The 22,746-nt window shown below is 41.2% G+C and overlaps 1 protein-coding gene across 2 annotated transcripts in view; it reads left to right on the plus strand.

Moving 5' to 3' along the window:
• Nucleotides 1-22,746, plus strand: part of BRF1 (BRF1, RNA polymerase III transcription initiation factor subunit) — a 374,795-nt gene that overhangs the window by 280,467 nt on the left and 71,582 nt on the right. For both annotated transcript variants that reach the window (XM_019518468.1, XM_019518469.1), the window contains exons 12-15: nt 1,626-1,687; nt 4,079-4,160; nt 4,257-4,312; nt 6,974-7,230. In XM_019518468.1, the coding sequence (XP_019374013.1) occupies nt 1,626-1,687; nt 4,079-4,160; nt 4,257-4,312; nt 6,974-7,230 (457 nt within the window). The remainder of the gene's footprint in view (nt 1-1,625; nt 1,688-4,078; nt 4,161-4,256; nt 4,313-6,973; nt 7,231-22,746) is intronic.

Below are 22,746 nucleotides of genomic sequence, written 5' to 3' on the forward strand. Positions count from 1 at the left end.
GCATGGTAAATCTCGGGTTGCTTTTAAATGCCAAAGGTGATCTCCTACTTAAAAAGGTTGGAGACCACTGGCATAAATAATTGAAAGTGATAAATGCCCAATTCAGGTGGGAAGTTCATGGGAGCTGGAAGCCTCACATCTTTCCATCACTTTGAAAATCATACTGTTTCACAAATTTGTGTATTTACCCACAGCCCCTAGCAGCATGACTTCATGTTCTTGAAATGACCAGTACAGCAGTTGAGTTTTTCAGGCAAAGGACCCTTTGTTGTCTGTCTTTGAACATTGCTAATTTTTACCCTTGTTTGTTTTCACCAGTTCATTCCCTGCAACCTTCAGGGCTCTATTCTGTAATTGCCTAATGTGAATGTGTGATCAAAGCAAGGTGGCTTGGCCTCCTTTCAGAGGCCATTAGCTGTGCAGAAACTCCCTTTCTGCTGGTGTTGATATTCAGTCTTTGCAGTTCTGAACATTGAACAGTCTGGGAGTGAGACTTCAAATGGGAATCAAGCTCAAGTTTGCTGGGCATTAGCATGGAGCAGTAGCTGAAGGACACTGAGCAGGGCCTCAGCTTTTTTTTTTTTATGGTGCTGTTGTAATTTCTCTCCCCAAAAGAAACAGCCATCTGATTTCCCACAGAGCATGTTGCAAATCTGTCAAGTCAACAAATGTTGATTTAAAACATGGTGAGGATGATCAGGAAAGTGTCTTTCTTTCTCAGCAGAAGAATTGAGGAGATGCCAATCTGCCTTCTCCTCTCCACTATTTTATGAAGATCACAAATGGATGATAAGATTCTGAAACTACAAATCTGACCATTCTCAAAATAAGCCTCTGTTGGATCTAGTTACATAAGTTAAGGGCTATAATAAAAATTTTTTTTTTTTAAAAGAATAGTTTGTTCAATAAAAATTAAAGCCTAAGCAAAGTCTAAATTAATTTGTAATAGTGGAAGCCACATAACATCAACGTTTATGGTAGTTCCTTCTATCCATAGATTCCAAAGTGCTTCCTACTAGTGGAAAAGACTTAATTCTCATTTTACAGGTAGGAGAACCGATGCCCCTGTGACACTACATGGCACACAAAAGGTCAGGTGGTGAGTCACTGTCAGGACTAGAACCCCTGTGTGGCTCCAAGCCTGATGCTGTATTCACTGAACTGTGCTGCTTCATTGATGATCAAAAATATTTTCTTAGTCATAACTTTCAGAGGATTCATGGTACATTGACTCTGATGGAGAAATTCCTGCAATGACAAGAGAAAAATCAAATCATTTCACTGAAGTGGATTCACCAACTTAATAGCAAACATCTGTTGCTGCTGCAAATTAAAAAAGATGTCTACTGAAAACAATGGCAGTATTTTTAGCCCTCTTTCATGAGGCAGGAAGGGGCCATAGTAGCGCACGTACTCTGCATTAATTAAACTGTGGTGACAGTTTGTGCACTCACATCAAGCAAATAGGAAGGAGCCATAAATCTCCTTAGTAAAAATGGAGGCAGGTGAGCCTCAGAGATGATTATTTGTTAGCACACCAGCTAGAACCATTACTGTCCTGCAGATCCAGTGGATTTTGAATGTATATGCACCCTAACTAAAATGTATATTTGTGTTTTTCTTAGATGAAAATACAGGAGATGGTGAATTAGATTTGAGTGGAATTGACGACAGTGAAATAGACAGGGTAAGTTATGATTTGTGTTTTATCTTACTTTTGGCTTTTCTCCTACATTTGTCTCTATTTGGATCTTTAAGGAAGAAATTATGTTTTTCTTCTGTAGCTTGTCCTTTCTCTCTCCAGCTGCTCATCCTGCTGACACTAGGTTACAATGCAGGATAATGGAGGGACAACTGATGCACAAGGCAAATCTGTGAATCTGTTGTACTCCCTGCCTTTTCCCTGCTAGAGATGAAATCTGTAGCAGGTCACTGTTATTGCCATTTCTCACCACGTTAGGAGAATTGTAGTTGTAAATGTATTTTATTTTAAAGAACTTTAAAGTTTTGTTTAGCATTAAATGTATTCTCTAATTCGGGGCTGTGCAATTTGTGGCCTATGGGCCAGTGTGCCCATGAGAGGTTAACTTGCAGCCTGCAGGCTCCTGGTTGGCTGCTGCTGCTCCCCCCACCACCTCTTCTGCTGCAGCCAGGTTCTCTGAGCCCCAGTTTTCACTTCCTGGCCCTGTTCCTGGCGAGTGCACACAGCCTGTGCGGCAGGGGAGCTGCATGCTCCTGGCAGCTCAGAAGTTGGACAGTCCTGCTGAAGATGTTTGAATTGTGATTGTACTCAAAAAAGGGGCTGTACAGTATGGGCTTTGTTTGGGTTTTTTTTTGTCTGTGTGACACTGAGGGCTAAGCCAGGTTAGGGACACCCCTGAGCTAGAAGTTGTGCAAGCAGTGCCTTACTCCCTAAATATAGTAGACAGACAAAGGGTTGCAAAGGAAACAGACTTATTAAGACATATGACTTGCTCAAGGTCACACAGCAGGTCAGTGCCTAGGCCCAGAATTTAGGTCTCCCAATACCCTGGCTAGTGCCTTCTCCAGGAAAACCATGTGAAACCCACAAATAGAGGTGCATTTTGAAAAATAATGCCAGGGCTACCAATTTCTCTTGGGAATGTGGCATCATTGAAAACAATAGGGGTATATTGGGATGTAACTGAGAATGTAATTTGATCTGGAGGGTATTTCTGGTGCCAGATGAGCTGAAAAAGTCCAGTTTGACTTTAGCCCTCAGCCTAAGTTTGTCAGTTTGCCAGGTAAGAAAAATATCTTTTCCCCTTGTAAATGGGATGAACTTGATAGGGAAGTAACAAGGAGGCAGTAAATGCAAAACCCCTCTGTGCCAGTTTTAGAGCTACCCAGCAGAGTAGATCCATAATTTAAACAAAAGCTAGGAGAGAACAAACCCATTTCTTCTACCTGCTAGACTCGGCAGTGAGGTCATCATTTTGATTTTTATGATCTCATATTCATTTCCATGGCAATAGACTCTAATTTTGCAAACCCAAGATTACGCACTCCCTGTAGATTCAAGCAGGATGAATAATTGAGCTATGAAGGAGAGAGTTTTTATTATTATGACTCGCCTTTCATAACAGCAAATAAAACAGAGACAATATTGGCCAGGCAAACTGGTGCTAGGACCAGTTTCTTTTGTCAAGCCTGTTCCAATGTGAAAGATTCCTTCCTGCATCAGTTTGATTTGGTTTGAATTATTTTTCTTACATTTTAGTTTAAAGAATATCTACAGTAGGTAAAACATAATCATGCTACAGTATCAAGCTGTTTCAGTAGCACTTAAAAGCAGCATCATTTACAAGATGTAACATCACTTATATTTAGTTCTCCTAAAAAAAATATAATATATATATATATATTGTGCATGATTTTAATGTTCATGAAAGATAAATGCTCAGCTTCTCTTCACTGTTCTGCCAAAGTTCGTCATTCCAAACCTGCATCATCAAACCGGAGCCTTTGTTCCACAGAGACTAGTTGTGTTAAACCTACGCTAACACTGGTTTGATTTGTGTAATCTGTCTAATTGAAAGCTAGGACAAGGCTCATCACTCATCTTCATTTTGGAATGTCCAGCCCAGATTCCAGGTCTGGTTCATAGCCCCACACAGGTTTAGTGACTTCAGTGCGGCCAAATGGAAATAACTGAGAGCATCATTTGGATATTTGCCTCAGGTGAACCAAAATCTCTAAAGCTGAACAGCTAAAACACTATATAATCATACCAGTTACATACACACAGACAAGGCATTGTACTAATGAATTTCGAAACAGAGCAGAACTCTCTGGCACAGAAACATAGTCAAAACACCCACTTTATTTCTCTGCAAGCCCAGAGCATTTTCTGCTGCGAATACTAGACTAGAACTTGATTAACATACTATCCTATTAATTTCTCTTGGAAGAAATTTTCCTTGACTAATATTGTTTTAAAAATAAGTTCTAATGCAAAATGGTCTTTTGTATTTATTTTTTAAATTGACTCTCCTGTGTGATTTTTTTTTTTTCCAAGTCAATTGCTGAAAGTAGATAAACTTTTTGTTGCCTTTAGTATATACTTAATGAAACAGAAGCTCAGATAAAAGCTGAACTGTGGATGAAAGAAAACGCAGATTATTTGAAGGAACAAAAAGGTAAGTATAGTAACTGAAATTCTCTCTCTGGTCACTGATGCTGCAAAATATAGTCCATGTAATCTTCATGCTGGCTACCTTTATGTCATTTTTCAGAAAAAGAAGCAAGGATAGCAAAAGAGAAGGAGCTTGGGATTTATAAGGAACAAAAGGTATTCAACTTCATGTATTCTAATTGTATTCCACAATACCTGCTTATAAATTCATGTGCAACTCATCACATTTCCTGGTCAAATTCTACTTGGCATACTCTGGGACAAACCAAACAGTGATTCAGTTCTCCACTGTCTTAACAATAGCTTTTTTTTCTTTAACTCATACCTCTAAAATAGTGCTTTTGAATTGCAGTAATATCTTTTGCAATTGATGAATAACATTTTCCTGCCTTAACATTTTTATACAATGAGCAAAATATGTCTCAGTGCTCTGAAAATTCTGTCCTTTTTCAAACATAGAGTACTTAGCTGAATTAACACTTGCTGTCCGAATCAATTACTTTGTTTAAATATTGATCTTAAAATATTCCTGAATTTTAAAAAAGAATCTGTGTATTTGTTTGCAGCTCGCTAAAACCCCAATATTTTTGTATGTTGTTGCAATAATGATTACTGCATCAAGAACAGAACAAATCTCCATTATAGTAATTTGAAGGAGATTTAGTGTTGAACCTTTCATAAAACGTGGTATTTATGTTAACAAGTGGCATGTCCTGTCTCTGGGTTTAGCAGTTTAAAGCAGTCTAATTGGCCATCTATTCACAATGTACAGCATTAATATTTTGTGTAATTGAGCAGGTGACAAGGCAGTCTGTGCATAATCTTCCATACGCAGAAAAATCCACGTTGGTTTTTAGTGTGTGTCCTATATCTTTTTTTTTTTTTAAAACTAGCTAATTAAAAAGACGCAATCTCCCGCCTCTCCCTAGATACTTTCGCAATAAAAAGTGGACCAGACAATGAAACGCTTCTTGATGCTAGAAAGTTTCTCATTCAGCCAACAGTCACACAGGCGTGGCGTTCCATTAATAATTTTCAAAAAGTGAATAGCTTTCTGGCACAGAAGCAGAACCCAACCACCCACGTTTTGGTACTGATGACCAACGATTTTTTTCTCTAACACCACATTGTTTCTCTCGGCTCTAGAGGAGAACATGATTAATATATGCCTGCCGTTTTCCAGGTATCCCTCAACCCATGTAGGTAAACAGAATCACCATTATACATTTAAAAATAAATTTCATGCAGGACAAAATGATTTTGAGAGAAAATGATTTGCAAGAAATAAAGATTATTCCTTTCCGTACCTTTTCTAGATTGATTTTCAGGGTTTTTTTTCACTTGATCAAACATCAGTTATGGGTAGAAGTGTCCCCTGTGTAGCATCTCACTGTTTAGTTCTGCATTGAAGAGTCAAAGTCAAAAACTTAGTTTCAGACTTGGACTTGCAACTTTTTGGCCAAGGCTAGAGCACCTCCAGTTGAGTCCCAGTGATATTGATGTGGCACTTGTCACGTAATTGAAAGCCAGTATTAATACCAGTCCACTGATTGTCAATTCTGATACCGGTGGCCTTTTTCACTAAGGGCATAGCCAGATGTAACACTTTAAAGTGCTTCAAATGTAGCTGCACTTTGACATGCTTCAAAGATGGAGGGCATCAGCCACGGGTAGGTATAGATCCCTTTGCTACACCCCCACAAGTAGAGTTCTTTAAAGTTGCCATGAAGGGATGCAGCATCATAATCTCCATCCAGGGGGTACAACAGGCATTGCTCAGTCTTGCAGACAGTCAGTGGGCACTCTCCTGGTTCTTGAGGCACCTTCTCCTGGAACTGGGAGAACAAAGTCCCTGCATCCCCACCTGAACTGAGACATGAAAGACTGAAAAGCACACAGGGATTCCTGGTCTCCAGCCCTGGTGAGAGCTGAGTGCTCATTGACTGCCTGTCCCATTCTCTGCCCCGCCCCCCATGGAAGGGGGTTATTGTGGAGCACTGTGGGATGCTGGAGGATTGAGCAACCCCCAGTTGTGCTACACCTCATCCTACATATGCAATATGAAGTGCCTCAAAATAAAGTGCTTCAAAGAAGTTGCTGTTTCTTCCAGGGTTTTTCTGGAGTTCTTCATAGGATGTATATATCTGTCCGTTTGCCCTTTGATGCACTTCAAACGTTACATCTATCTAAGGCCCGATAAAGTCCTGGAGGAACTTTTAAATGCAACTCTCTATTTTTATTGCAAACTCTGTAGTAATTCTGAGCCTCATTTCTGCAAGGGGAGGCTCAGAAGATGTAACCCAATATTGCTGTAGTGTTATGTGAATATTTTGTGAGGGATATATATATGTATATATTTGAATATTTACATTTTGGGCAATTTTATTAGGAGTCTGTCTATGATGGGAATAAATCCAACACTGAGTTGAATATAGTTGGGAAAGAGCATATATTTCTCTCTGTAAACAACAGAAACTGATGATTAAATTACACAGAGGAAGTTTAATTAGACCTGTGTTGCATTTGGCAGAGAAACAAAAATGAATACCTTACTCCTTGAAGCAAGTGGGATGAGCTCTGTAAGGACCTGAAACAGCCAAGATCTGTGTTCTACATCTGATTCCCCTAAGGCACTGTAGTACATACCGTCATACCAGGGGTACTAGTACAGAACTGACTCCAAATGGGTCGCTCCAGCTATAGAAGCTTAATATCAGTAGCATCCAGGCCCGAACTGATAAACCCCAGATCATCCTCCTATTTCAGTGAAATGACTTGGTTTGTATCTACATCACTAATTTTATATTTTTAATTAAGCCAAAGAAATCTGCAAAAAAACGGGAGCCAATTCAAGCCAGCACAGCAGGAGAGGCAATTGAAAAGATGTTAGAACAGAAGAAAATTTCAAGTAAAATTAATTATAATGTGCTAAGGGACCTGAACAGCAAAGGAAGTAGCACACCAAAGAAAGAGGATGACAGCACTGATGACAGCAGCAACACCAAGAAGCTGTCAAGAAGAAAATCTATTGCCAGTAGGAATTTAGCCAACTCTGTAAACACTGTGGGAAAAAGGTACCGCAATTGTTCATTTATCTCTCTGTCTGTGAGGCTGTCTGTGCATCAATCTGGGCAGGCAGAGTAGATATTATAACACTTGTTTGAGGCTAAAATAACACAGGAGCTCCGATTTTCTTTATTTAGCGCGCAATGCCGCCATGAAGCCTTATTTGCAGTCCACATACTGGCTGACAGCTCTTGTGTGGATTAATCATCATGGCGTAAAAAAAAATCAAAGAAAATTCACAATTGTGACTCTTTCAGCCAGAGACATCCTTTCTTACTGAGTTTCTGACATTCGTTGTCCTTCCTTTCTAAGTTGTCTGGCTTCATATTCACTGACATGACACTAAATATTCTGAAGCTTTGGCTTCTTGCTTGATTTGAAAAATAGATAGTTCCCATCTGTTATGACAGCTAGCTGTTATGATTAGCTTTTATTTTAGTTTTATTCCAAACTTTTGTTGTTAATTGATGACACAAATATAAAGCTTTACAGTAAATATGCATGTCAATTTTCTGCTGTGCATTTGTGAATATTTTATGGTGTGATGAAAGCTACTATTTTAATGAGTTAAATATTCAAACTTGTTGGACAGATTTATAGAATGCTATAAAAGCGTGCAAAAATGATGTGTGCTTTCCGCAACATTCAGCTGCTTCATTAGACTTCTTCAGTTTTTGAAATCATGTCAGATAATCATTTGAACATGATCGTGTACATGATCTTTTCTTATGTGTTCGTTATAAGTATGGAGCCGAGAACATAGACCTAGATCCGCAAAGGTGTTTAGTCACCCAGCTAACCAAGATCGGGACCTCAATTTTAAGGGCTTGGCCATGTGACATGTTTTCATTGGTCCAACCTGTCCTTACATCCGTGTGGAAACAACAGGGACATGTGATGTATAAGCCTTCATTCATGTACCTTAGTAGAATCTGGTTTGGAGTTGCTTTGGGGAAAAAAATCAGTGGTGAAACCCATGTAGGTATCATGTCTGCTTGTATCCCAGGGTATTTATTTATTTGCTCAATGCAAATAGACTCTTGCTGCGTACCCTGCTGCCTAGTGGCGAGGCAGCTGTTGAAGCAGTTACCCTGAAAGAGCTGGTCATCTATTTGCTCCTGGCTCTGGTGTAATTTAAATTGTTGTACAACACTCATGTGGGCTGTGCTGCTATCAGCATGTCACATGTCCAAGCCCTAAGTTTTGGCACCACATTAAAGTTGCTAACAGACTAGGAGGAAAGGAGAGCAAGGATTATGCATGGAATGACCGAGTGGGTTCAGCGGGTATGATGTAGGTGAGGACGAGTTTGAAAGAGGTGAATTAAAAAAAAAAAGGAATCCTGGATGGTTGTTTGAGCCAAGGGGGCGTGAGGAGGAAGCATTAGGAGGATGGACGGATAAGGAGGTGAGAAGAATGAAGGCAGTCTTGGCAGAGGAGCTGCAATAGTCACATATCACAATGACATGATGGAAAAGGTGGATTCAAGGAGGAGCATGGGTATGGGGGAGGGGAGGCCATTATTCCTCCTGTGTCCTCAACTCCTGCTGTTTTGCCTCATTTTGTTAGAAGAGCAGCCATCACGTGAGGCAGCAACAGCAAATGGCAGATCCTGAAGAGGAGGAGAACCAATTTACCAACCAAACTGGAAAAGGAAGGGGAGGGATAGACGGACCTGAGGGGCGGGGAGGAGAGGTAGCTGGAGGTCTGACTGCAGAGGCAGAGTAACGTGGTCATACTCTGTGTTTAGCTCCTTCATTTGCAACTTCTGGTTCAGAATAAAAGTATAACTAGATCTGCTCATGCATATTCCTTGCTAGTCCTAAAAGAGATTAGCTTTTGTAAAGTATGTTATAATAGCCACCATTTTCTCCCTTGTCTGCTATTTTTCTTTGTTATGGTTATTTACTATGAATGCTCCAGGTTTCTATGACTTTCCTCTATAAAGGTACTTGAAATGTCCTTTATGTCAGCAGACTTACTTCCTCTTCTCCCTTCCTGCCCTTAACTTCAGCGAGGATATCGCTCGACTCATTTAAGTTGCTGATAATAGTGAGATGTAATGACCAAAGAGCTGTAGATTTTCTGTTAGCAAAGTGAAGTGCAAAAAGCATTCAGGATTAACTTTTAGCATTTTGCACACATTGCCCTGAAGATATTTAGTGTTAACAATATTTTAATGAGCCTTAAGCCAGGAACAACATATTTTAATTAAATAATGGTGTGATTTTGTTGTCAGGAATTGACTGCTGATATCAAAATTAGGTGTCTTGTTTAATAGTGGCGTCTTTTTAATGATTTTGGAATTATTGTGTTTTGGAACTGAGCATTTCAAATGATGAGATTTTTGACTACTCTTCTACCTCTCCACCCTTCCTGGGCCCACTTTTCAGAAATGCTGGGCAGTTGTAGCTCCAGGAGAAGGCAGTGTATGCTGCAGGTGCTAAGCACTTTTTGAAAATTATGCTATAAATATTTTAGTAAACCATGTAATAAGATAAAAAGTTGTCTAGGTCAATCTACAACAGTACAGCAGTTTCCAGAATCAGTTGTTAAAACCATGGTTATTTTTCCTTTTGTGTACATGGTCAAGATACAAAACTGAGTTTTTTCTGCTGCTGATGAGAAATTCTCAACTGTGGTTAATTTTGCAGAGTGGGATGGTCTGCTCCGAGTGGGATGGCTATACGTATGTTATGGATAGTTTGCATTCCAAAAGTAATGTCCCTGTTGAAACAATGGTAAGAATCTATTTGGCAGGCAAATAGATTTTTTGATTTCCTACAATTAAAGATTTATGACAGACTTTTGATTTTTTTCTGCATTACTTTAAATGTCATACATCTTATATGGCATGCATAAATTTCTTTGTTCAGCATTGTTCTTACATGCCATGCATAAATTCCTTTGTTCAGCACTGTTCCTCTGAGAGGTGAATGGATAAATACTTTTCCAGAGATACAAAAATCATGGTAATTTATATGCAATTAATAATAATAATAATAAAAACCCTGCACATCTCATTAGAAAATGAATGAATCACATAATATATCTGTATCCAGAAGACATTTGCAGAGATTTTACTATCCATTTATTTGTCAGTGGTTTATACTCCTGTGTGTTTATTTTCAGATCCTTTAAATATATAGAAATCTGGCTTTGACTACATCAGTAACCACTTGCATAACAAGCGCCTGGGATCAGTGTGCCCCAAGCCAGTACTTCAGATATTCTGAGTAATAGTCAAGTCTTAAAGAACTATTGATTCTGTCCCAAGTTCCATCTGAAGAGTATTGAGACCTAACTACTGGGAACTTGACAAACTAGGAATAGAATATTGGTGCTAAGTGACATAACACAGGTCCAGCATAGCTACAGGCCACATACAGACATTCAGTTTCTTGTGGGAGAATTGCTGTACACCCAGTAGAAATTACAAGTATACAGATGTTCGGGATTTTCTCCCAGAGCAAAAATGGCGGCTCCTAGAGAAAAATAACCTGGGAATAACCAGGGTTAAATCACTTCCAGGAGAGTTTTTCCTGTGATAGTGAATGTCTGCATGTTCTCTTCTAAGAGAAACCACAGTACAGTTCTCAAGCATCCCAGGGTGCTTTGTTCCCCCCCACCTTCCCCCTCCTCACTCCTTCTGCATGAGACAGTGTGTCGATTGGGCTGGCTTTTTGCTCCAGCTACATTTTGCTGCAGGGAGATGCAGCCTGTGAGGCATCTTGGGTCAGCCAGTCAGAGCTGCCCTGTGCAGCTCCGCTGCCATCTGTTTCCAGGCAGACTAATAGAGCCTGCAGAGCATGCTGTGATGTGTACACAAGGGTCCTCTGGCTGTGCAGCCTCAATACTGCAAGCTGTCTGTTCTTCAAGGACTCAGCATTCAGATATCTGTTCAGGTGTCTCTGGGTAAGTCCTACCAGGAGAACAAAACTGGGAGAATTATTGTAGATCATTTGAAGGTGCATATGCAGCTACAGTGTATCAGTTTGTCATTATGGAGTTATTCCTTTTGCATTCTTAAAAGAAAGTGTTCTTCACACTATTTAATTTTCAACATGGCTAAGGTCATCATAGTATAGCCAGGGTTATCCTGCTATGCTGTCTGTAATGCCTTTAGAAGAAAGTAGGAGCTATAGCTTGTGCCTTTCTAAATCTCTAACACTGTAAAATGCAATTATTGTAGTTTTAAGCTAAAGGACTTCTGATTTTCTTTAGAATGTGAATCACTCTTAACTGTATTTGTAATTAAGTAATTTTCACATAGGTATAAATCCTGACCATAGACAATATGTTTATAAGCAGACTCGGAAATATGTTTATAAGCAGACTCGGAATAAGGTCTTTTAGGTGGATGCCTTTTAAAACTGTTATATTTTATTTTTACATTACAAAGAATAAGGATTTACAGCTGTAGAAAACATCTCTTCCTGAGGTTGTCACAGTGATAAACAGGGATCTGGGCTTTCCATTCCCCTCAGAAAAATGGAGTAAAACACAGATTTCCCCCTTTACTGGAGGGAAATGCGTATTTCTCGTTTTAGCAGTCAAAGCCGTAGATCTTGCAGTTTTGCAGTGAGCCCTCTGCAGGCTGGCAGAGTTCCAGTCTGCAAGGGCCTGGAAGAGGGCAGTCAGGCAGAGGGCACCATGTGCATGTATATGCACATGGCTGCCAGGCAGCCTGGAGAGCAGCTCCTGCAGGTAAATGTGTGTGGGAGGGAGCAGGGGGGAATTGCATGCAGTGGTGAGGAGCTGGCTCCTGGGCCGAGCCTGCAGCAGCAGGGTTGAGGAGGAGAGTTGGGCTCTGTTCCACTGCAGCAGCCACTGTCTCCTGCTGGAGGCGGGGGGATGCAGGCCCGGGTCTTGGGCCCTATAGGCCTGGCAGCTGGGGGCCCCCTCTGGCAGGGCTGGGCAGAGGGAGAGGCTGTAGGTGAAGGGCAAGGGGCATGAGCAGACCTGGTGGGGCTGTGAGTTGGGAGTGAGGGGCACCAGCGGGGCTGTGGAGGGCCTTTCATTTTTATCACAGATTTTGGGGCTTTTATTAGAGCATTTGTGATTTTTTTTATCAGTGGAAACCAGGATCCATGGTGATAAGTAATTAAATAGTACAGTGTTGTGTAATTATTGATTCTCAGCAATGTAGACAGAGTATTGAGCATTTCAGAGAGGAAGTTAAATCTCAGTAAACTGCCTTTTTAATACAGCTCTATTGATAATTTAATAATTACCTTTAAATTAATAGGAAAACACATTCCAAAGAGCATTTGGCTTCTCTGCTGTTTGATTTTGCATAGAAAGCAAACAAATACTGGGTAGAAAATTTAGGATTGTTTGCTATTGCTGGCATCTCACAGAATGCCTTTTAAGAACTGTGCAGAGATCTTGCTTTTAAGTGAAGGGGCATCAAGACTATCAGTACTTGCCAATGCTCACTGGATTTTGGAGTATTTTGGTTTCCCATAAACTGGATACAATTAATTATATCCCTTACAGAAAAAGACATAATTTATTTGGACACATTTCCAAGATTGCACTGAAATGATCAGCATCAACATTGATATTGAACTCAGGGAAGTAAATCTGAGTAATTTTGTAATACTTATTTTGTTTAAATCAGGTCATCTCTACAAGTTACAGGTATCACAGTTATCTGATTAACTGTGAAATTACCTTGAAACTAGTTAGAAGTGCAAAGTAGCTATGACACCATAAAAGCTCTAACCATCTACAATGTTAGACCTCGAAAGTGTTTACTAACTTTGTAGCTGGCTGCTATCAAGCTGTTACCCCTGCAGCTAGGAGCCCCATCAGCTGTTAGGGCTCCCAGGTGCAGGGGTGCACCATGCCTACCCAGCTGGGGCTAGGTGTCCTGCAACTCAGGGTATTCTTAGTACCAGTAACTGCTAATTTTGTGTTCTGGAAGCACCCTGCAGCTGCTAGGAACCAGAGTCCCATAGCTGTGGATGCTGGGTCCCTGTACTGTCTCCTGGTGCCAGGATTCAGGTGGGTCCCAGCAGCCGTAGGCTGAGGCTGCAATTCAGGTGGGTCCCAGCAGCCCTGGCTGTGCATGGAGCCCCTGGGGCTGGAAGGTGCAGCTGCCCTGATCTCCCAGCTTTGGGAGCGCGTGAAACCCCTGTGGCTGGGAGATTGCACCTGCCACGACCTCTCAGCCTCCGGGCTGAGGCTAGGAAATCATGGCACCTGTGATCTTCTTGCCATTGCAGGGGGAGCCCAGGATTGTGGAATGGCAGGAGGTGCGATTGTGTGGATCATGCATTAGATCCCATTGTGCCTTTACCTGCACATGTAGAGGGGCACTCAGTTGAATTAAAATTTTCATTGCATGCTGAGTGCTTGGTCATAATGGATATGTCTCTGTGGGTTCCCAGCACTGCTGAGTACATGAGTGACTGGTGCCTCCTGAATCTGGGGAGGGGCACCCGCAGAAACCGTCAACGGCAGCAGCTCTGTCAGGGGGGACACCAGCCCTACTGACAGTTTCAGTGTTGGCCGTCGGGGGGGGGGGAATGTGCACCCCTGTGCACCCCCTATCAGTCGCCTGTGGCCGAGTACACATGTTTGAGCTCAGCTCACTCATCTGTCCCTTTTGGCTAAGTACAGACAGTCAAAAAGCCTGAAGCTGAATTGATTCAGTCGTTGCAGGTTATCTGGAGCAGCCATTGATTCAGTCATCCCTGATCATCTGGCACGGCCAACTGGGACCAAGGCTAGTGGGTGGGCTTGCGGGGCAGATGCAAAGTATCCTGGGATGCCGGGGGACTGTGAGTTACCTTGAATCTGGAGGGGATTTGGGATAGAAGTTCAGTAAACCGATTTAACCTAAATCAGTTAAATCTGATACTACATCCATCTAGGTTTATATTAAACTGTTTGGGTCATTTTGAAAGCAGGTTATGCGCACTGAACTTCTGTTGTGTTACAGACTTAACCGGTTTCCAATCACTTATACCAGTTTATCTGTAATTTCTGTCCCTAGCCCTTGTGGACACTGAACCGGGAAATGCAGCAGTGAAGCTGCCTTATAGGTGGCCCACCACAGCCACTCTGTGACGTGTGTGTAAGTCAACACAGGTCAGAAGCATCCTTGAGTGACTTCACCGTGCATTTCTAAGGTTGGCCTGTGGGAGTGGGAGGCAGAGGTGTGTTTGAGACGAAGCCTGCCTGGCAATACCAGGGAGCACAATGCACACAGTGCATGCATACACAGTGATGTGTGAAGTGGGTGTACCTAATGACATTTCCAGTGGGTGTAGGCATACCCAGGACTGGTGCCTGGAGGGACCAGTGCAATAACATCTGCCTGCTTTTAGTATGCAGGCTATTTTTAAGCATTCAGTACCTGAACAGTTGTTTGATTTATACTTAATACTATCATAATAGTTATTACAGTTAATTTCAATTACCCAGTTGCACAGTTGGTCTATACTAATGTCTTGTTTGAATAGGAAACAGGATTCAGAGTTATCTAAGGACAGCATGTTAAATTGTTTTAAAATGCGAATCAAATAATTTCCATGTTAGATGTGCTTTAGAGAAAACACTCCTCATTTTGTACCAAGGAGTGTCCTTGAATTCTTGAAGTCAAGCAAGAGAGGGGACTGAGGTTTGAAGAAAACATTTTTAGTTTATTTTACCCTTGAACAGAAATCTTATTAAAGTACTTGTGAAATGAAATCTCTTGTACCAAACCCGTGCCTGCCTCCCCTCACCCCTAAACCCACCCCCCACCCAACAAAAAACCTAAGGACTAAAGGACCTTTCAAGTCACTACTACTTTAAAAAAAATTAGGCCTATTTATTGCTCTGTTCTTGCAATTGGCAGTGATATCAGAGAGGACAGGATATATTATCGAGGGAATAAATGTGTCAGGTTAATCTCATGAAAAACTTGCCTCAGAAGAAATGAAGCAGGGCTGCAAAGCACAGCTGAATCTCTTGTACGCAAGATTGCTCTGAACAAAAGCATGTGAATACATAATAGAAAACCAAATCATGTTTGTTACAAAGACAGCAAAAGCCCTTAGTCAAGTTTTCAGGAGTGATTATTATTTGAAATTGGTTTACCAAAAATGTACGTAGCTTTGCTCCTTGCTTGTAACTATTGATCCTTCTTGTAGCCCCATTTCGCTGGCTGACAGCAAGCAGCTGCCAGTTGGGCTTATTTGGTAGAGCTTATTCCTGTGCATCCGAAGATTGCTCAAGTCGTGGCCTATATAATGCTCAAATTGTAGTGCAGTCTTAGGGGTGTTCTCCGTAGTACTGCTCTTGGAATAGCATGCTAAATTAGCATTTGTTCTGTTCCTGTTGTCGTTGGGTTTCCAAGTTGGCTTCATGGTCCTAGTGTCCCAGCAATACCCCTTTTCTTTCTAGAGCACACAATGGCATCTCCATAGCCTGGACAGTGATTTTGCTCTTTGTATTTAACTTAAGTGTTCTTTGCATGTCTTGGCTATTAAAGGTGCTGGGGAAGACGGAGCCTATTCTGACTGATCAGCAAAAAGGTTTAATGTGGAGATTATTTTTTGGTAATGTTATTTCCAGATATGCCGTGAGCATCTTTCATGCATCCCTTTTTTCTCAGTAGACCTTTTGCAGTGTTATGTGCAAAAATATGCCTGACTGAGTTGGACCTTAATGCCACCTGTTTGCATTTCACCTTGAAACCTCTATCTGCAAATGCATGTTGGTGTGACAGAACATGTAGGTGTATTTTCTGAGGGAAAATGACTCTTTCCTACATGTCCGGGATCATAGGTACTAATGGAACAAAGTGGGCTGTGCACTTTAGTTTCGGTTCCAGAACTGGCGTAGAAAGAGACGAGAACAGTACATAACATGCTATGTTAGCGGCGGAAATCCCATTAGCTTAGGTCTAAAAAGATGCTGGATACACGTCCTTTCTTGTACTTACGTTGTGATTGTCATGACAATATTTTTGGGTTGTTTTGCTTTGAAGAGCATTGATGTTTTGGGTGGAGCCCAAGTTTTCGAAATCAGTTTCTCCTCAGTTCAATGTAATAATCCAGATCCTGTAGTTTTTTTGGGTGGCTGGAAAAACTTGCCTGGACTGTAGATTAGGGGTGCGCGACACGGGCCGTATTCAAGTTGGATTCGGATTCAGCCTGAATCGGGGACAGTGATTCGATTTGTTGATTCGGCCAAATCTGAATCTGAAGATACGATGCTCATTCGGAGAATCAGCGATTTGGCCATAGATGCAGCTTTAAAATTTTTTTCTACATACCATGAATACCAGGCACTGCTCCTGAGCACTGCAATGCTAGGGTGCGTGGGTGAAGCATCCCACAGGAGTGTGGCTCCCTCCCCCTCCATGCGCTTAGTGGTGAACCCAGATGTGGACCAGAAGCACTTCCGGTTCACTTCTGGGTCCACGGCCAAACGGGTTGGGAATCAGCCTCAGAGAGACTGTGGGTGCCCCCCCAGGAGGCACCAGTCGCTGAGCCAGGGAGGGTGTGGGGGGAGAGGCTCCCCATGTACTCCCTGGCAGACCCGGAAGTGGACCAGAAGTGCTTCTGGTCCACTTCCAGGTCTGCTGCCGAGCACACTGGGGACCCCTCCGTGCTCCTGTGGGATGCTCCATCCGCCCCAGCATCGCAGTGTTCACAAGCCGCCTGGTACCTTAAGGTATGGAGAAAAAACATTGAAAGCTGTGTCTGTGTCCAAATCGAATCTTTCCAAGTCTGGAGGGTTCCGATACGATTCGGAGAAATTAAAGGGTCTCCTGATTCAATTTGGATTTGGAGGTTCGGCAACTAAATTGAGCCGAATCTCCACCGAATCAAATCAGCGACCAAAGCTTCGCACAGCCCTACTGTAGATCAACTGAATCTGGTTGATACGCAAAGCAGAGATCAGATGGCACCTGTGTTGAGAGAGAACCAAGGATGTTTCTCTTGTTGCTGAAGTTACCCTCGCAAGCTCTGCTACCAAAGTGCAGGCAGTGGAGTAGACTAGACTAGATGCGTAGGGCTTCCCTGTAAGGAAAAGTTTTTGTGCAAGAACAGGTTTGAGAGAGAACATCCCTGGTGTTTGACAGATTTGAAGCTTTTTGCAAGTCTTTTCTATGCTGATTTTGGTGTATTCTCTCTACAAATTGGTCCTTTGAGATGAGATCTTAAGTGCATTTTTATATGCTTTAATTTTTCCACCATTTATTTTTATTTCTCAGAACTGCCTTGAGCTCTCTTTTGTCTAATTTACCTTTGATATCCTGTTTCTCTGTCCTACTTTGAAGTCTGCTATGTGGCTTGGAATTTGTGTTGAAAATGAGGTATTAAATGTTATGTCCTGTCTTGTGTTGTGCTGCAGGCCTTATTTCTATATGATGACTAGCACAGAGGCACTGGCATGACATTTTCATTTGGAAATCTTCCACCCTCACCAAGAAAAACTTGGATTGACAATACCTTGTTCAGGTTGACGTTTCAAGATTCTTCTCTAGTACTGATAATTTATTTTTTGATTTTTGGCTCTTGATAGGTGTTTATTCTCGTCCAAATCATGCGCTGGTTGAGGTTATTTAGTTCATTGTTTGACTAGAGTTTAATTGTTTCTTGCATCTCCTGTCACGTGATCAGTGTGGTATGGAATAGGCTTTCCCTTGCCTGGTAGCAAATTGGTAAATAGATCCCCTGGCATGTTTTCATGAGATGCACAGGGGAGTTTAACACACCTCACAGGGTATTTGCAGTGGATTTTGTATTTTAGCATTTAGATCCAAGTAAAAGGTCATTTTAATAAAATGATGAATGCTTCTTCATTGGAAAATTGTACAATTTGACAAGGATCTCCACTTGAAGAAAGCGGCAGGGAAGATGAGGAACTTTTGTGACGCAGGCTCATGTATTTGAGGTGCGATTGCCAAAGATCTTATCTAGGCGTATATAGTGCCCACAGCTTTTTTCCTTATCCTACAAGCAGTGTGTGTTAGAAGGCTTCTACCTTTTATGCCTTTGCCCCTGGTTAGTTAATGGCATTGTGGGCCAGCATTTAGTCTTAGTTTATTTCTTTGATTAGACTATTCCTCCTAAGGATTCTGGTTTTTCATCTTGGAATGACTGATAAGTAATTTGGGATTAAAATATAAAAATACTACTTATCCAGAACAAATTATGGGAGGCAGCAAAGTACCCTTGAAATAGTCAAATAAAAAATATGACTAAATGCAAAGTGTAATGATGTCATGAGGCTAAGTATCATAATAAATTAGGCCTCTCATCTGTTAAGAGGATTAGGCCTTCATATTCCTATACTTTAAATACTGTCTTAAGTTGTTTCAATTTAAACCTACAGGAACATTTTCAGAGATCAGTACTGATAAATATTCATGTGGTTGCAGTTGTTTTTTCTTGGAAGGATTTTGATTTCAAAGAAATCTGTAATATGTAAACAAATGCCCAGGTGCAAAGTTTCCAAGAATATGTGGGGGAGCTTTTTAATAATAGCCAGTGGCTACCAAATTCGTTGGTAGGTTCCAGTTTTCCAAAATGATTAAAAATACCTTTTAATTTAAAAATAATAATGAAAAACCCCCCGTTGATCTGGGTTGGCCTCTTGTCTTAGGCTTAGATCAAGTCTACTTATACAGCAGCCTTATTGTTTGTTTAATATAAATTGGATACCATTCTTTTCCCCTCTGTCGGGAAGAAATTCTTCTTGCAGCATTCCAGCTGAGGTCAGCTGGGCAGTTCAGAAATACAACATGGGTATTTGTTGCTGCCTAAAATTACCTTCTCCTTAGTGTAAATCTAAAAATGAGCAATTCTGGCCCAAAGATAATTTTGTGTGCACCTGTATGCAGCGCTTAGTCTTGTTTTTAGTCTTATTGTTAGAAAATGCCCAGGATTGCTCTGTGATTTTTCTTTTCCAAATTGCACCCAAAACAAGTGATAAGAACCTTAAAATAAAAAGATTGTGTGTGGACTTGGGGCACATAAACGTTGCTTGCAAAAATAAGCATTTGCAATTTTTTTGACACAGAAAAGAAAAAGAACGTATTATCATTCTGATGATTACAATTTAAAGATGCTTATCGAGCTGTGACAGCTGATGGAGTTCAATGGACTTGGGTTGCTGGTGAGGAGCCTTCAGTACTTGAACTGGCTTCCCTTTGGACCCCAGCCCCATAGTCTTTTTGTTATCTTTTAGAATATATTATCTATATCATCATTCACTTTTATACTGAAAGGGTAGGGAGAGAGGCACATACACCTACATACATGCGTATGTGTGTATGGTATGAGAGAGAGGTATGCACCTTAGATTTGCAGGTTAGAGGGAAATTTTCAGCTGATTTCAGTTAACTTAAAGTTTGAGAGAAATTGATTATAAATGTGGTTACTTTTCAGACTCCCATCATATGGGGTAGGAAAGATAAGAAATAAACATCCCAGATTATGGAATAAAATTTAAAAAAAATCACTTGAGATTAAAGCTAATAATTAAACGAGGCAGGAAGGTGCACAGAGGGCATTTGTTTCTTGACATTGCATATATTTCCAGGCAAGGTCACTATTAATGATTAGATTATTATGACTTCAGTTCTTAAACTTTGGCTGGTATGGTGGTAGAAATTTATAACAACTTGCTAGAAAACTCAAGAGGCTATGCCGTTTGTTCACGTAGTATTTCACACCGTCTAGATAATTAGTTGTAAATTGGGCAGTCTGCTGTAGCTCAGGCATTATGCAAGTGCTGTTCCATTACCTGGTAATGTTTCCCATACATTTACATTGTGGAAACTGATTTCAGTTTTACATTGCCATATTTGTTACTAAATATAGAGGGAATCATTTTGAAATAAGCTTTAGAATATAACTGGGGAAGATGTATGTGGCAAATGTAGCTTGAGTGACTCATCATGCTGCGAGCTGTGCCCTGACCTTCTTCCAGAACAGCTCAGCAGAAGGCAGAACAACCCTTGTGGCATGGCTGGGGACTGTGAAAGTTGCATATAGAAGACAAGATAGTTTCTTCCATTATTTGTCATGCTTTTCTATTCTTCTGCTGGACCCCACTTTCTTATTACCAAAAGAAAAAGACGAGAAATCATTTACAAATTCCATTGCTTAACACAGTGGTTCTCAGCCTTTTTAGACTTGAGGCACCGCTCGGAAAATGCCAGCACTTAGCTTTCACTTGTTTTCTGACTACAAAGAAATAATAGAGCAATTCTTCTGAATCAGAGAACTCAGATCACAACAGGTCCTCATGTTTTTAATAATATCAATCACTATGTGAAATCTCTGGGTTTATCTTGCAAATCATGTTTGCTTGCAACATGTTGTGGCACTCTGAGGCACCCCTGAAAGGATTTCAAGGCACTCCAGGGTGCCAGGAAGTCCTCTTAAAGGTGCTGCAGGGTGCCACACAGTATTAGCACTGTTAGATGTGCAAACACCTACACCTGATTCACAAGATAAACCCAGCAATTTAAAATAGCAGTCCGTAGTGTTAGAAACATGCTGACCTACTGTGATCTTTCTTCATTCTTTGCAACAGAAGAATTGCAATATTATGTTTGTGTAGTCAAGAAACGAGTGAAAATTGAGAGCTTCAAGGCATTTTCTGTGGGAGGCCTTGAGTCTAACATGAGTAATGAGTTCTGTTCTGGGCACTGCATTGTCTCTCCACCCTTGCTTTTTTCTACACTGCATATGAAGTGTACCAGGGCCCTGTGCTTCAGAGCAGGGATCAGAGGCATAAAAGTGGGCCCAATGTGAGCTGGGCTGTTCTCTACAAGCAAAGGATCTGCCTCAGAGTGCAGCAGCAGCATAAAGATTGTGGGTCATTCTTGTTTCTGCTTTCTAAAGGCACTGAACAGTCTTCAGCCACAGCATGCGTGGACTATTGGAAGTGGTTTTATTTTCTTTGGAAATAAGATTCTGGGGAGAAAAGAGTAGGGCTTCTGTAGGTCACACTGTGACATAGCTCGATTGTCTTCAAACATGTGACTGATGTTTGTTACGTTGCTTTGTGTCCAGTGCCGTAGCAAGGGGGGAGGAGGAGGGGAGCGGAGCAACCACCCTGGGCGCTGAAGTGAAAGGATGCCAACAAGCACTGCCCAGCCGTGGCAGGACATGGGATGGAGCCACGAGTTGGGGATAGGGGAAGTAAGGCTCCTGCCACTGCATGCAGTCCCGGGCAAGTGTGGGGAGGCATGTGCCCCCCCCAGTCTCTGCACAGGGTGAGAGCAGGCTGCTGCTGTGGGCTTTGCGCTGGGTGCCAAACTTCCTTGCTATGGCAGTGTTTGTGCCATTTTGGAAAGCACTTGGATGCTGCACTGACAAGCACTGAATACCCCTACAGAAGAGAAGTCCCGTGTATAGTGTTACATCTGTTTCTTCTTATTCATAACTGTTGTTTCCAAGGTGCTGCTCATGAGAGAGAATTATATAAAAAAATTACTAGTTGTTAAAAACTACATCAGTATATTTAATGGTTTGAGTATCTCTGAGATTACAGCATATGAAGGACATAGGTATAAATTTAGAAACAGAGCCAAGCAGCCTGCAGATTTATCACCTGGGGTTACCTTTGACCTTGTGGGGTTGGTGATCCTTGCTGCAATTTTGTAAGGAAAAAAAATGTATTCTCTCTACTTTTTATTGCACACAGTAAAATAAATCAATAAGCGTGCCCATTAAAGTAAATTAAAATCCTAACAAAAACCAAATACTGGAACTTTCACCAAACTAACAGAGTTTGAACAGTGCAGTCGTCAAATCAAGGTTATGACAGAAGTCAAGTCGATCAATCACTTAATAAATTAACAATAATTTAGAATGGAGTCAAGAGTTAATCACATCATTAGATGAACACCAGCAAGATTCAAATCATGAAGCTAAACAACATATGCCTGATTCTTACACAGCGCTAAGCCTGGAAACCTAAGGAGAGAAGCTTGCCCCTTTGTCCTCTGAGGCAGTGATTAGGTCTTTGAAATTTTGTTTTTTTAAGTGATTTATACAGTTAACTTTCTTCTGCCTAAATGCTTTACTTTGCAGGTCTTCACTTTCTGGCAGGTGAGTATTGGCAAACACACTTTGAGACCTTGGTGTGAAGTGGGATGATTTGCACTAGTGTTTTCTAGAAGTTTGTGTTGTCACCTAAACGTACACCCACATGTTCATTGACACCTTTAAAAAGTATTACAGAAAAATCATTGGTAACAAAAGACAGATAGAGAAACGTGGCTTAGAGAAGATGATTTCACTTGGGAGCTTGTGGCGCTTTAGGTTTGTTTCTTACTTTGGGATAACAGTGGGGGTGCACATGACTTACTTTACTCTTCCAATTACAGGTCAACCTTTTTTTGCCCTCAAAAAGAACCCTAGCAATCATTGTTGATTTATATACTGGGGTGACCTACAGCCAGAGTAATATGGTACTTTTTTTATGGACAGTAGCTTTATGGGCAACAATAGCTTGTTCCACAGTGGGCACGCACCAGATGATCTGCTCTGCTGCCACAGTTG

Source organism: Gavialis gangeticus, unplaced genomic scaffold (genome assembly GCF_001723915.1).
Source record: "Gavialis gangeticus isolate Ggan-Ray unplaced genomic scaffold, GavGan_comp1, whole genome shotgun sequence".
NCBI classification, from domain to species: domain Eukaryota; kingdom Metazoa; phylum Chordata; order Crocodylia; family Gavialidae; genus Gavialis; species Gavialis gangeticus.